Source organism: Vanellus vanellus (genome assembly GCF_965231255.1).
Source record: "Vanellus vanellus genome assembly, chromosome: 1".
Taxonomy (NCBI): domain Eukaryota; kingdom Metazoa; phylum Chordata; class Aves; order Charadriiformes; family Charadriidae; genus Vanellus; species Vanellus vanellus.
In genome coordinates this window covers 85,595,396-85,609,842 of record NC_138905.1, presented here as the reverse complement: position 1 = coordinate 85,609,842, position 14,447 = coordinate 85,595,396, and the positions used below count along the sequence as shown (strand labels likewise).

General features: G+C 46.3%; 1 protein-coding gene across 2 annotated transcripts; it reads left to right on the top strand.

The window, feature by feature from the left end:
* Positions 1-3,093: 3,093 nt before the first annotated feature.
* Positions 3,094-12,449, top strand: GABARAPL1 (GABA type A receptor associated protein like 1). Of its 2 annotated transcripts, none has more exons than XM_082490275.1 (5): positions 3,094-3,298; positions 7,036-7,114; positions 8,096-8,214; positions 9,691-9,752; positions 10,516-12,449. In XM_082490275.1, exons 1-5 carry the CDS (start codon positions 3,209-3,211, stop codon positions 10,526-10,528), a joined length of 363 nt encoding a protein of 120 aa, XP_082346401.1. In that variant the 5' UTR covers positions 3,094-3,208; the 3' UTR covers positions 10,529-12,449. The 2 variants fall into 2 exon arrangements, with proteins under 2 accessions (XP_082346401.1, XP_082346402.1); XM_082490276.1 differs by having other exon boundaries at positions 10,060-12,449.
* Positions 12,450-14,447: the final 1,998 nt, after the last annotated feature.

Genomic DNA, 14,447 nt, shown 5'->3' with positions numbered 1-14,447 from the left:
TGGCTACAGTATTGGCAACGCTCGGGGAATCCCTTGTAGAGTGAACCTCTGCCTACATGAGCTGCAGACACAGCAGTACACTACATGCTCAGAGCTGTTCGGACACTCTGGGTTAAGAAAGAGTACATTGTTTTGACACTCTGTGGAGGACCACTTTGTGCTGGCCGTCCAGGGTAGGAAAAATAGCCAAGCCCGTTTCTAGGTCCTGCCTCTAGCACACGGACCCAGAATGTGGGGTTTGTCACATGCCCATGGGTTGACATTTTAATAAGAACTCTAAGTCAGATGATTAGCTGTTTGTCACAGCTTCTGCATGTATCATCTTCCTGCCTGCTGTTGTGCCAGTGACGTTATTGTTATTATTGAGCTAGAGGAGAGGGCTGGGAATTCAGTGCTTGACGGGGAGGAAGCAGAGATGTGGGAGGAGCGAGGCTTGTGGCTGCGCATCCAGGGCTGCATCATGAGGGCAGGAAGAGTTCAGTAAGTAGATTTGTGATCCTCACATGGGATTTGCTGGGGGAGGAGAAGTCACCTAGCAATGCACTCACAGACCATGTATTTCCATCAGACCAGGGAAGAACCCTGAAACTCTTCTCTGATTTGTCAAGAGAAATTCAAACTAGATGGTAGCTCAGCTGCCTTATGTACAGTCCTGGAGATGGAAACAGTGATTTACAGGACAACAGGAGTTTGAGATCAGTCTGTTAAAATTGCCAGAATGTGTTGGTGGCCTGGGTGAAACAGGCTAGAAGATTTCGTCTCTTTTGTCCTTGAGGAAGAGGCATCTACATTGCTGCAAACCTTTAATACACTTTAGCAGCTGCTATGCTGCAGGCATTTAGGAAGCAAGGAGGCCAAACACAGGTATTACAGAAAGGCACAGTGCCATGAAACCAGAATTTTCTCCAGATCTAAACCATGGGATTCCTTCAGTCTAGGCTATTCGCTATGGCACTGCACAAAAATAATGCCTCCCTTCTGACTCACCCTTCTGAGATCCTCTGACACTACCTGCAGCCATGGGGTAATGTTCACATGTCCTAGGACGGACAGAAACAAGTTGATGATGCATCCTGTACAAACCTTATGCACGTGCACTAGTGAAGGCTGGGACACATTGATCTGTTACATTCCCACTGCGGGCTGCTCTATCCTGACAAGTTTCTGGCATGCACCTGTTGGAGCTGTGCAGGAGGCCACGCTACACCATACTGAGCCATAAAAACTTAGACACTAAAGCGCCTGCCAGAATTCTTGGGGGCACACTTTGGCCATCCAAAAGTAGATGTCATGATTCAGGTGAGAAAAATCCCACTCCATCATGCCTATTTATTGCCATTGACCACAAAGGCAGTTTAAAGTGACAGGCTCAGCTGTACGTGCCTACATTATAAGTGTAGGTGGGATTTCTATCCCATGCCCATTTATACTCCTATGCCAGGCAAGATTATCCAGGAGCTGCCACCATCTGCAACTAAGTAAATGTATTTCCTCCATGTGTCTCCTACTTATGTTCAAGTCGAGATATCACAGTGCACCAATGCTTGGAGAGCATTACTAAAAGACCTCCGAGTTCAAAAAGCGGTACATTATTGGATGAAAAGGTGGTTGGTGGCCAGTACATGAAAGAACTCTGTACAAGGCAGAGGGCATGAGCTAATACCCTGGATCTGCTGTGAGGATTTGTAATAGGCCCTTCCTACCATCAATGCTGATGTGAGTCCCACCCTCCAGCAACTCAAGTGCACGTATCAATATAAAGGGATAAAGCCATCAGTCCTATGAGTTTCTTGGGGCAGCCTAAAGGATTTATAGGAGTACTTCTAGAAAAAGACCAGGGCTTTATGTTCCCCTGATCCTATTTTTTTCATTACGGATCATCCAGCTTGCTCTTTCATTTCTTCGGGTTTCAAGCTGACTCTGCTGTAGCCTGGATTTTTTTCCATTTTAACCACACTGTAGAAGCAGAGCGTCAGCAAAACAGCAACGATGTCTTTTCCTACCTTTGCTCATTCAGAGTCAACGCACTGGCACAGGGTTGAATCAGATATAGGAAACCTGGTCCTCTCACCTTTGCCACTGCTGCGGCCTTAGAGTCCCCTTATGCACCCGGGGCAGTCTGCTGTCCCACTCTGCCCCTGCTAGTGCAACTAAAACTACTAGACAAATAAAAGCTTATCCTTAGAAAAATTCTGCTTCTCTGGATGACGCATGCAAAGAAAGCATTATTTGATACACTCCCATTCATCGTCCCCAGGGTAGCAGCAATTAATTTTTGTGCTGATTTGGGCATGCTGATCCATCCATTAACACCTTCCCTTTTCCTGATCAGTAAATAATTGTGAGCCCAACTCCTAGAAAAAAACCAAAAGGTTTTCCAAGTATTTATCAGCTGTGTAACTGAGCTAAAATTGGCCAGCTATTTTGGCTTGTTTGCAGACAGTTCCCTTTAACTGTCTGCTGTTTGTAATATGCATCTGGTCTGTCACATTGTGTGACACACTTTCTGCCCCTTGTTGTTTAACTGAGATGTTATAAACAGGGGAATAATCCAGATCCGACAGCGACGGTCACGAAAAGTTGCAATTTTTTGGCCTTACATCTCTTTAAGAACAGGTCAGGTTCATTCCTCCCGTTTTAGACAAGCACCTCTGCGATGCCTTTGCCTCACGCAGGGGACACCGAGCCCCGGACCCCCGCCGAGCCCCGCTCCCACGCGCGGAGCACCGCCCCACGCCGCTGCGCCGGTCGGGAGAGAGGGAGGAGCAGGAGGAGCAACGCGGCCATCCCCGCAGTGTCGGGTGGATTATGTGCCTGTTCACGCTGTATTTATAACCCCTGAGTCACCCGGGGAGGCGGGAAGGGCGGGGGGGAGGGGAGTTGCGGCGTTGCTCAATCGTGTGTTTATTTTGCTGCCTTTAAAAAAAAAAAAAAAAAAAAGAAAAATATTATTTTTAATTATTTATTGCCGCGCAATAAATCAATGTACAAACAAAAACACGTGACCCTGTGCGGCGAGGGGCGGCACCGTGACGGTGGGGGGGTGGGGTGCCTCCCCGTGACGTCACAGCGCCCAATTTGCCGTCAGCGGCTGGTGCGCTCCCGCGGCAGGGCTCGGGGTTGCGCTGCGCAGCGCTGCGCTTGCGGGGGCGTGCGGGGTGTCGCTCAGTAGCCGGCCGTAGGGGAGGGAAGGTGACAGCCCGGCAGCATGAAGTTCCAGTACAAGGAGGACCACCCGTTCGAGTACAGGAAAAAAGAAGGGGAGAAAATCAGGAAGAAATACCCCGACAGAGTCCCTGTGAGTGTGGGGTTGTGAGGGCAGCGGCGGCGACTGCCGCTTGTCTGGCGGACCTCCGCGCTCTGCCGCCTTCGTGCTCCTTTGTCGGCTGTCGTCTGCCCGCTTGCTTTATTTTTTTAGGGCAAAAAGGAAGGAGATTTGTAAAGGGGACTGGGATCTTGAGGGTCTGATTCGAATGCCGGGCTGCTTTTCTCTTCGGCGCAAAGCGGTGGCTGTTTATTTGATGATGTGCGAAGGTCTGTATCCGTGGGTGGGTGCGGGGCGCAGTGCACCCTTTTTTTCTGGGATCCGCGGTAACTCGGCAGCGAGAACGCCGCTAATCTTTTTCTGGCAGCCTGCGTGCGTGGGGCTGGGGGGTGGGGAAGGAGCTTACCATCAGCTCAGTAAAAATGGAGGAGAACAATGAGTGAGTTAACCGGGTAGTCTTCGTGAAAAACAAGATCTGTATCCGTGTCACCTGATACTTTCCTTTTATTTTTATTTTAACACACCCCCCCTCCTTTTTTTTTTTTTTGGCCTGTCTTTTCGATATAGTCTTGCTCAATTCTTTTCCTGTGCATGAGAGAAAAATGATACTTCTCAGTCTTTCTGCCCTCCCGTTTAATCATCCTGTGGAAAAAACGTCACTTGGAAACAAGGTCATCTAGCTAAACTTTGCTTCCTCATCCTTAGGTCCCTTTGGAGTGCCTGTGGAAAACTTCTAGCTCTATAATTACTAATAATAATTGGGAAAAAGAAATGACAAATCGAATTAATGGTGATTTTTTTTTTTTGTTCCTTTTTAATAAACGTTTTGCAAATGTTCTTTCTTTCCATCCCCACTGGAGAGATCTGTCCTAGATTTACTGCCCAGGGGTACTGCTTGCAAGGTAACTTAGACTTCCCCATAAACCTAAGGGCGAGGGGGAATGGTTAAGACTACATGTTCTCCCTGCAGGCTGACACCTTTTTTTATCTTGGGAGTGGCCCTCAACTGGGCTTGCAAAAGTTTTTGGAAGTCACTATGTGGGTGCGTTTGTGCTAGCTGTTTTGGGGACCCCTGACACAGCACAGCGGGTGGAGCACAGAGCGAGTCAATGGTGAAGTGTATGCGGTTCTGTGTTTTAAGATGAGGACCGCAGAGGGCTCTGTAGGTCAGGAGTGAGACAAGCTGTCAACTGAAGATTAGCATGGCAGATTGTACAGCAGATCATAATAGATGTGCCTGGAAGAGCCGTTTTGGGGAGTCCAGGACCAGACCTGGTCTGGCAAGAGGTAAAAGAGGTCAAGATAGAGGGGCATCAGCAGATCTTTATGGAGAAAGCCAGGACCAAAATAACAAGGTGTGCTGTAGTTAAGAACAAAAGAGAAAGACATGTGGCAAGGCCCAGATGTGAATTGTTGGGGGTAGCCTGTTGTCAGAGATGCGTACAGAGCAAATGAATGCAGCAGACAACTGTTCTTTACATCACTTGTGTCTCTGCCCTTCCCGACAGCAGGATCCTTGAAGATGACGTCCATTTGGCTGCCTACACTGCAGTGCCCTGATACTTCTCAGCATTTTGCTGAGATTATACTGTTGGCACAGTCCCACATTACCACAGTCCCCACCCAGCAGCAACAGACATACAGATAATCTGTATCTGCCCTCTGGATTTTCTTTGTAGGTTTGTTTGTGTGTGTGAAGGGTTTAGTGCTTCAGAAGAGATACCGGTATTGTCAGGCAAACTGACCACAGTGGATAGTCAGATTAGCAGAGCACCTCCATTCCTTCCCTGCCTCTTTGCAATCAGATCTCTCTTAAGCTCAGTGATGGTCTGATTTAAATCCTTCCTAGGGTTTTAGAAGCCCCAGCACTCTCACCTCTTCCTCATAGGCATGACTTCTTTTTCTTTATTATCTAATGACTAAGCTAAAAGTCACCCTTTTGAGTCAGGGTGGTCCCATCAGTGCTGCTAGCTAGCAGTTCTGCTTGTCGGTAGATTTTTTTAATTGGAGATAAGAACTAAAAGTTTCTCTCCACTGCAGTTTGTTGTGTTAAGTGTTGCCTCGTTGGATGTGTGGGTAAGAAAATGTGCAAAGTGCTGTTGCTGTTCGGCCTGCACGTGTTCGGTGAGATTGTGGAACTGTCCTTCCTTCACAGCACGTACCAACTGCATCTTGTACAGAAATGCATGTCTTACCACTAACTGTCTTAAAGAGCTTGAATGCCTTGTACTAATTGAGGTGCTTGAAGTTCTTGAAGTAGCAGAGATGACCAAGTTTCTATTTTGGAGACAAACTTAGAATTTTCAGTGTTTTTGGCTGTGTTGGCAGCATCCAAATGGAGCACAGTTGTCCCAGCTAGCATCTCTGTGGTGTGATGTAGATACTCACTTGTTCTAGAAGTTGGGTTAGCACGATACGTTGTCCAGGCTAAATACACCAATCTCATCATCGTAACTTTTTTTCTCTGGCATAGCGTTACACTAATGTGACAATACCATCTTGCTTCCAAAGAAGGCCTTTTCTGTTGCACAACAGATACAGTTGCTGTTTTGGGTTGCCAAAAAGTTCTGGGAGCATGGAGCCCTTACAAATTAGTCCCACGGTGTCTCAGATGGAGTATTTATAATTATAGGGTCTAGCCGAATTAAAAAGTTGAGGAAGTTCAGAAAATCCATCTTCTTGTTTAGATGGTCAAAATGGCATCTGCAGAACAGCAAGCCACGTAAATTGAGTCATGTAATGTATCTCTTACCAGTTCAAGAATATGTGTCCCAAGAAAAAAACCCACAAAACTGCCTGCAGTTTTTTTCTGAACAAACCCAATGGTTCCATGGAAACATACCTCCAACCTTTGGAAAGGTTTCCAAGGCTTTTTGTGGAAGGAGCTCAGGTCATTTTGGAATACTTTCTTCTTCTGAGGTAAACATTTTGCCTGGCTCTGGTAACAAAAATTTTCCTGTAGCAGAAGATCTCTTTGTTTGACCTTAAAGCTGCTGAGCTTCATATTTTTCTATGTCGTGATGACATCAGAATATAACAAGGATTAGTATTTTGTGTCAAAGGTCTATGTGGGTCCAGTTGCACAGATGGTAGCCTGTTTTTTAATTATTAGATATTTATATGAATAGGGAAATATCAATAGCTATATGAAGTAGGGAAAATAACCTTAAGGGTTATAAATTTCAGAGTAGCAGATGACTACTGAAGAACTGGGGATTAAAAAAAGCAGAATACTTTCCCCAATGAGCTGCAGTTTCTCTTTAATTCTTTGCTTCATTCTAGAGCACTTATTATTGGTGAATGTAGAAATTAGGATGTGGGACTACTGGGACGAGGGCTGATTTTGTGCCAGGCAGTTTGGAACTGTAACCTGGAAACAGTTCAACTTGTGATACTTCTTGTGTTCATGCATTACCCTCCTGGAATCTCCTTCATACAAAATTAACCTGCATTGGGACCATCAAGGTGACCTGATTTTTATTTTTTTTTCTCGGCTATTATGGTTTATTTTTATGTCTGTTCCAGTCTCCATTTTTTACTCACTGTGCTTACTGCTGTAGTCTTGGGATCCCAGCACAGCTATTGACAGTGATTTTAAGTCTTCTCCTCACCTATCTGTTCTTTAATGTGTATTTGCTATAGATTAAATAAATTTCTAAAGGCCTGTAGCACCATGTCTCTCAAAGGGTAATATCCTGATGCTTTTTGGTCCATGTCATTTTATGATACTCATGGGTTGTTTCGTGCTTTCTCTCACTCTCTATCTCCAGGTAATTGTGGAAAAAGCACCAAAAGCCAGAGTACCTGACCTAGACAAAAGGAAGTATCTTGTGCCTTCTGACCTCACAGGTAACAAAGTCTGCTTCCTTTCTTCCTGATTTTCAGTGAGAATGTCTCAGAAGTGCTTTTTACTGTATGATCAGCACTGAGAAAATACCCGGGGGCTCAACATCTTATTTTTACCCCAATTTACCTGGCTGTCCTTGTTATATTTATGTACCTTACAGCCTGGATTACAACATGCAGAATTTTCTGAAATCTTCTGAGGCATCTCACTGACTTAGCTAACATGCATGTGTCACTGCTGACTTCTAGCCATGATGAAAATGACTGAATTGTGTATCATAGGCAGTAGCATAACCATCAGTCAATGATGACCGAGCTGCAGAGTTGCCAGAGGCTGTATCCTTGTTGCAGGAAGAGGCAAGTTCTTGAAATAGTCCCATTGTTTTCCACCCCTGTGGTTGGAGTCATGGCTACAAAGTTCCTTTTTTGAATGGTCATGGCTGTTTTGTGTGTGATTACATTTGTTTTCATTTGAGAACATGAATGAGTTAAAGAAACAGCATTTCTTTTTCTTGCAATATATAATGATTGTGGAATACTTTCTTGTGCAACATAGCTCAAACAAACAGTGAGGAATTTATTTACAGGAATTTGTTTTCATGGATGGTATGACCATTTACACTGAGGCTAAACTCTCTAAGGTGTCTTTAATATATAGGATTTAAAGGTTAAGCCAGTTAGAGGCATTCCCACTGATCCCTGCAGCAGAGCATTTCATACCATAGTAGGCGGTGGAGTATGGATTTAGAGGGTACATGGCCTGAGAAATTGCCATCTCCAGGTGGATTGACTGATAATGTGGTAACAATCATGAAGCTCCTGCTTTCTTTCCCAAATTGTTCATTTTTCCCTACTTCTTACATATAGCATGTGACTTCCACCACCAAAATAAAACAATCGTGATTAGGGTAAAAAAAAAAAGAAAAAAAGAAAGGTTCTTTCTACACCTAAGGCGTTCTCCTCTTCTGCTCTCTTCCCCTTCAGTTGGCCAGTTCTACTTCTTAATCCGAAAGCGGATCCACCTGAGGCCAGAGGATGCCCTGTTCTTCTTTGTCAATAATACCATCCCTCCCACCAGCGCTACCATGGGCCAGCTGTATGAGGTAAGCCTGGCCCATCTCTTCCTCCTTTTGTTGGAGTGTCCAGAAGAATGCATATCCTCACTGAAGGACAACTGAGCACTACTCAACTGGCAGTGGGTGCAGCTTGGTCACAGATACCTGAACACGGATCCCCTTGACCTGGGCTGTATCCTGTCATCTGTTTAGGGAAGTTCCATCCTGCAGTCATAAAAAGGAGCCTGGGGAGTCTCATCATTTTAATTGATTGTGTGCTAGTTGAAAGGGTTGTCATGTCAGGTGGTGAATAGTTGCCCCAGCAGTGATATGTTGGTCCTGCTACTTTAACAAAGTATTGAAATAAACCACTTTATTATTTGTATTCCAGAGGAAAGATTGTGTCGGGGATGGGGGGGGGGGGGGGGGGGACACGGGGACGACGACATACACACTACTAGCTTTCCTGTTTATACAAAATAGATTTCCTTTTAGCCAGTAAAAGAACACAGTATCACTGGGAAAACAACGGTCTGCAAATACATTGTCAAGGAATACTTATTCTTTGTTCAGAGTTACTTTTTCATAGCTTGTGTGGTATATGAGAGGACCTTGTAGGACACTGCAAACATTGCCAGCCTGCATTTCTACTGAGCAGTGTTAATTGATTGACCTTAAAAGCATATTCTGTGCCCATCAGAGGAATGTTCCTCAATTATATAGCCGTTATATCACGGCTGGTTTGCAGCCTGGATTGATTTCTCCTTGATTTCTCCTTCTGCGGTGTCAGTGTGTTTTAATAGGAGAGCTCCAGTATGATGCTGTGAGCCTTATTTGACCTATCACTTTTTGATAATAACTGGACAATGTGTATGTGGACTGATGAAAATAAGATTAACACATGCAGGGAGTTTTCTAAATCTGGACATGTAGGAGGAAGGTATGTCTAACTGTCCAGAGCTGAGATCAGGACTTTGTTTCTGGCACTCTGCAGACTTTTTGTGTCAGTGTAATCACTTAACATCTCAGCTTTACTGCCCATATGTAAAACAGGACTAGCAATGCAGCCACTTGTAAAAGTGTTCTGAAAAATGACAAATATAACCACAGTTATCAAATACTGAAATATCTAGAGGTGATTTTTGACTTGTTAAGGACTTCCAAGTCTCTTTTGATCTTAAGGCCATACCAGCACTGCGATTCTGCTGCACAGTCTGCAACAGTCAGAGCTGTTTCTGTTGCATGTTTGCACATGCAACACTCTGACTGTGGCTCTTCAAGTAAATTCACTGTGTCCAGAAATGCGGCATGCCTGAATTCAGAGGTAAAGCTGTGGCCAGAGAGAGGGAGTTGCTATATGCTCTCTTTGGTATGAGGAAGTGAAGCCTTCAATGCAAAGAGGGAGAAACAGTGAAAGAGAAGTTATGCCCTCTGGTTGTTACAGTGATCTCTTGGTTGGGCTTTTTCATGTGTAGTGAGTTACAGGGCTTTGGTTTGTTACTTTCTCCCTGTCTCCCCTTGCAGGATAACCACGAGGAGGACTATTTTCTCTATGTGGCCTACAGCGATGAAAGCGTCTATGGCAAGTGAGCACCAGCCCCCCAGGCATGCAGGAGAGATGGACTGATGGAATGGATTGGGGGGGGGGGGGAGGGGGGAAGGGGCTGTTGGAGAGAAGGAAAGAGGATGCCTGAGAAGAGGGGAAGAGAACTGGAAGTGAACCACATGCACAATGCCATCACCTTCCATGCATTAATTATAACTGTTATTTTTTAAATTGAGGGAGGGAGGGTAAGGGGACAGTGTATGAAAAGGTGATCTGAAAGGCTTCTGAGGGGTTCTGTGCTGAGGGATGGGGAGACTTCACTGTTTGTAGTTCTTCTCTTGTCACAGATGGAAGTAGTTAGCCAGTACTGGAGGCTGCTGGACGAGCCAGTGTGGTGGAGCTCCGGGAGAGTGACTGGGCAGGATAGCCATTTTGTGTAACCCTTTCATTGGATGAAGAAGGCATGCCATGTATTGTACACTGACCTTGTCACGCCTTGCCCGTGTCATGGGCTGCACTCCTGTGAGCATCCAGTGAGTTGTGAAATACTTCTCTCTGCCCACACAAGGCTGTCTTGCGCTGACAGTCCTCACTCCAGCTGCTACCTGTGAAGCGTTCCAAGTCTTGCGTTTCCCGTCACTTCCATCAGTATTAGAAGGGCTAACTCTGAGGGGTGGGAACTCCTTGGCTGTGAGGTGTGAAGGTTGGGGAAAAGAAGGAAAGAATTTTTATTTTTTTTCTTTGTTGTTTTAATTGCAAATGCTGGACAGAAAAATTTGAGATGACCATTTTGTTCTTTTCAGTGAAGCCAACTGATAAACTCATAAGCATAGGGCTAGAAAGGACCTCAAGAGAATGACTAGCCCACTCCAGCTCTGAGACAGGACTGAGTATACCAAACATGTCCACCATGGCTGCTCATCTAACTTGTTCTTAGTGAACTGCACTGAGACGGACCCTGGAGGCTGCTGAGATAGTCTGTTCCAGTTCCTAGCTAGCCTACAAGTGAGAGCGCTTTTCTTGATACCTAACTTCAGTCTCCCTTGCTATGCATTAAAGCAACTAACTACTAATGGTCTTGTTATTGGTGAACACAGAAAATTATGTCAGTTTTGTCCTTGTACCAATCTTCTGCAGATTTGAAGATGACAGGAGTCCTGCGGGTTTAGCCTTCCCTTCCATGTCTCATCCCTGTACAGCTCTTGCACCAAATGCACAAGCGGAAGAAATTAGTCACTCCCACATGTGTTTTGCTGACTTTTTGTGATTGGACAACAGTGCCACTCTTCACCGCAAGAGAGGTGCTTTTAGACTTGAAGGGGAAGGGGAATAGATCCTCTGTAGATTTTTTTTTTAAATTATTTTATTTTAAGCCAGTGTTGTTCTTAGAAAGGTGTCAGATAGATGCTGTCCTGTGCAAGCCTTATGCTGTCATGCCAAAGCAGTTTCTTCCCAGTGGCACAAACAGCAGATTTTTCCCATAACTGCCATAGCTCGGATGAAGGGGTGAGGTTTGGGGAGTGAGCTGACTTTCAGGAAAATTCTGGGGTTTTATCTAAAAATTAGATAATGGGACCTGAATTACTGTAAACATTCCTACATTTAAGGGAGGGACCAAGAGGGAGGAAAAGACAGGAATGAGACAGGCAGATTCCAAAATAAGTTGAAGATGTTTGCTCTATTTACATGAAATTAGATCCCAGGTCTCTGCGTTCCTCAGGAATGAGAAATCAATATGAGCGCTCCTCTGATTGTGGGAGATGGGAAATCAGGTTTCAGCCTTCTCTGACTGTTGTTCCGCAGAGGTACATGAGGCAGAAGAGCAGGCTGGGAGTGTGAAGTGGGTGTCACTGGCAGAAGCGTGTGAAGGTCAAGGAGGCAGTGTAGTGGGGCAGGAGGGTCACTGCCTGTGTGGTATGGGAAGTAGCAGATGAATGGGAAAGAAGGGAAGGTATGTAAAGGATGTAGACAGAGGAGTCATAATGAGCAGACAGAAAATGGGGGAGCAAAGGATGAAATGAGTGGGTAGTATTCCCCAGTTTTTCATCCTGAACTTCAGGTTTGCTGTTCCATCATGTGCTCATTTGAATAAATGCGTTTGGATGAATTGTACCTACTGCCAACTTAGATAACTTCAGTTTCTGCCTGGAGTGCTCAGTCCTCTCTTTTTAGCCCACTCTCCTCCAATTACCAAGCTCTTTTCACATCCTTTGGGTGCAAATCCACATCAGTCTCTTGTTTTAGAAAGCTTTGAATGTTCTGAAGCAGAGAACAGACCCAGGAGGCTTTCTAGGGTAAAAGACAAGATGTGGGCAGGTGGTGTGCATCTCTCTGCAGCTGTCCCACTTGCTCACACGTGCGCTGCCAAGCACGTGTTTGTGTGTTGTCTCAAACAAGCCCATGCTTAGGCACGCTCAGGGGAGAAAAAGTTTGCGTCTGAGGTGCTTGGTTTTGTGTTCGGACCTCCCCTCCCCTCCCGCTGCTGGATTTATAAGTGACATGTGTGGGACTAATCTCAGCCGTTTGTTACATGTGGAGTTTACAGTTTAATTTAGTTATTTTATGGTTCTTTTAACTGGATTGTGGCATTTACTTCTGTTTTTGCGCTAGTCCGGTATTGTTAGAGGTAATGATGGTGATCCTTTTTTGTGTTGGTTAGCTGCAGGTTCTTGTAAAATAAAGTTCATACTACTTGAGCTAAATCAACCAATCAATAAAGACGCATTTGAAAATCACAGCCTTGGTCCAAAATGGGTGACTAGCATTTCTTCGCGATGTGGGCTTGTAAATAAAGGGACAGCTTTGCCAGAACTTGTTGCTGCTACTTTTTTCCAGAACCCCAGATTTCTTCTGTCCTGTCTACCAGGACAAGTCAGTTCTCTCTTTCTTTTTGGTTGTGTTGTCACACGCACACCTGGTTGTGTCTTGCTGTACCACCAACATGAACTTTAATGACATGAGAAGGTCTTAAGCATAATGAGGCGTTCTCTCCCATTTTAAGACAGCCTGAACAGCCCTAGCCAGATGATGGGGCCCCCAGGGCACCACCAGCCCTGACTGTCCCTGCCAGGTCCCCAGGGCCACCCATCACCCTGCCCACGGCCCAGGACCCCATCTCAGCCACCTCAGGGCTGTCAGCCCCTGCCATAGTGATGCCGCAGCCAGGCTGGTCTCCAGCTCCCCGCAGTCCTGCCCTGCCCGCCCATGAGCCCCACCAAGCCAGGCCCAAGCCCGTGCGCATAGCCCTGCCATCACTGGGCCTGACCCTGGTCTGCAGATGGGATTCCCATCTTGACCATGATGAGTCCTATGGTCAGGGCTCATGACTGGGCCTGGCCGCCATTTCTGGGCCAGCCCTGTTCCCCTGTTGGGTGCAGTAGGATGGGTCCCATGGTGCCTTGCTGGCCATATTCCTTGGGGAGCCACTAGCCCTCACTGTCTCATGACAGCTCAGGCTGAGGTGTGACTCCCAGCCATGGGCAGAGGGGGTGGGGGTGGCCCTGGGGAGGCCCCTCCGTGCCTCAGGGCCTTCTAAAATTAGGAAAAGCAGACATAAGGAAATCTGGGACTCCTTGAAAAGTAAGCCTGCAGTAGCGGCAGATCTAGGCTGCTTTTCCTTGCGCATATTTGTGCGCTGAGAGGGAAGGAATCCTGCTGGGAGCTGGCGAGACCAGTGGGCACCATTTGCTCAGCACCATAACTTCACATCAGGCACCAGCAGCGCATGAGGAGGAAAGGGATGCATGCTGTCATCTGGGGAAGCGGAGAGAGACGTGCTGCTTCTTCCTCCTCCTCCGTCCTCCTCGGCTTGTGTGGGTGCCGCTGGCTGGAGCAGCAGAACCAGGCGGTGCCGATGCTGCGGAGACGTGACTGTCAGCTCTCGCCCTGCTGTGCGCTGCGTGAGGGAGTCACTTGGAGCACAGAAGTCAAGAATTATGACACTGAAACTCACGTGAAGAAAACTTCTGGGCCTGATAGGTCTTCTCTTCCCCACTGCGTACAGGGTGGAGCCGCAGCATGAGCTTTTGTTGTTAGTGCTGAGGGAGAGGCAGTAATTCATCCCGCACCATGTAAACTCAGAACCTGCCCCTAGCAGCAGTTTCTGTGCTCATATCCACCATCATGACTAAAACAAGCTCCCCCTGTATGGCAGAAGGGTGCTGTGACTCCAGACAGATGGGCAGAGATCAGCTGAAAGCTTACACTATCATCTGAAATAATTTGAATTTCAGCTTCAAACATGTTTTGCTGTCTAGGTTAGGGTATTGTCTGCTGGCTCAAGTAGAAAACCGCTATGGCGTATGCCTGAGCAGGCCTCTCCCACTCCCCCTCTCACCCTGCTCCTAGGAAAATGGTGCATCAGTGGTGTTTGTACTTGCCATCCTGTTTTGCATGGTTTTGTCAGTGCCATCGCTGAGAGAAACAGCAGGCGGGCACATTTTCTGAATGTGATTTGCCTGGTCCGTATGTGAAATGTTAGCCTCTGCTTGAAGGCTGTCACCTTTATTCTGTGTGTTATGGAAAAAGGATTGGAGCAAGGCCTGGGGCAAACTAGGGGCTCAGCTGGTTAAGAGAGGTTAAGTAATTAATACTCTGCCTTGGTCACTGTCACTGCACCTGAGATCCTCTCTCCAGTCACCCTGATGTTTGCTTTGGAAGAAAGCATCCCCCTGGAGCAGAGAAAAAAGGTGGCCTGGGGTACTAGGGCCTCAAAACGTCACTGTGAAGGATATCT

Bases quoted from the DNA above. Each gene is read 5' to 3' on its own strand.
- GABARAPL1 (XM_082490275.1), top strand. From the start codon at position 3,209: ATGAAGTTCCAGTACAAGGAGGACCACCCGTTCGAGTACAGGAAAAAA. The intron at 3,299-7,035 runs GTGAGTGTGGGG...CTCTATCTCCAG, and splicing joins AATACCCCGACAGAGTCCCT to GTAATTGTGGAAAAAGCACC. The intron at 7,115-8,095 runs GTAACAAAGTCT...CTTCCCCTTCAG, and splicing joins TGTGCCTTCTGACCTCACAG to TTGGCCAGTTCTACTTCTTA.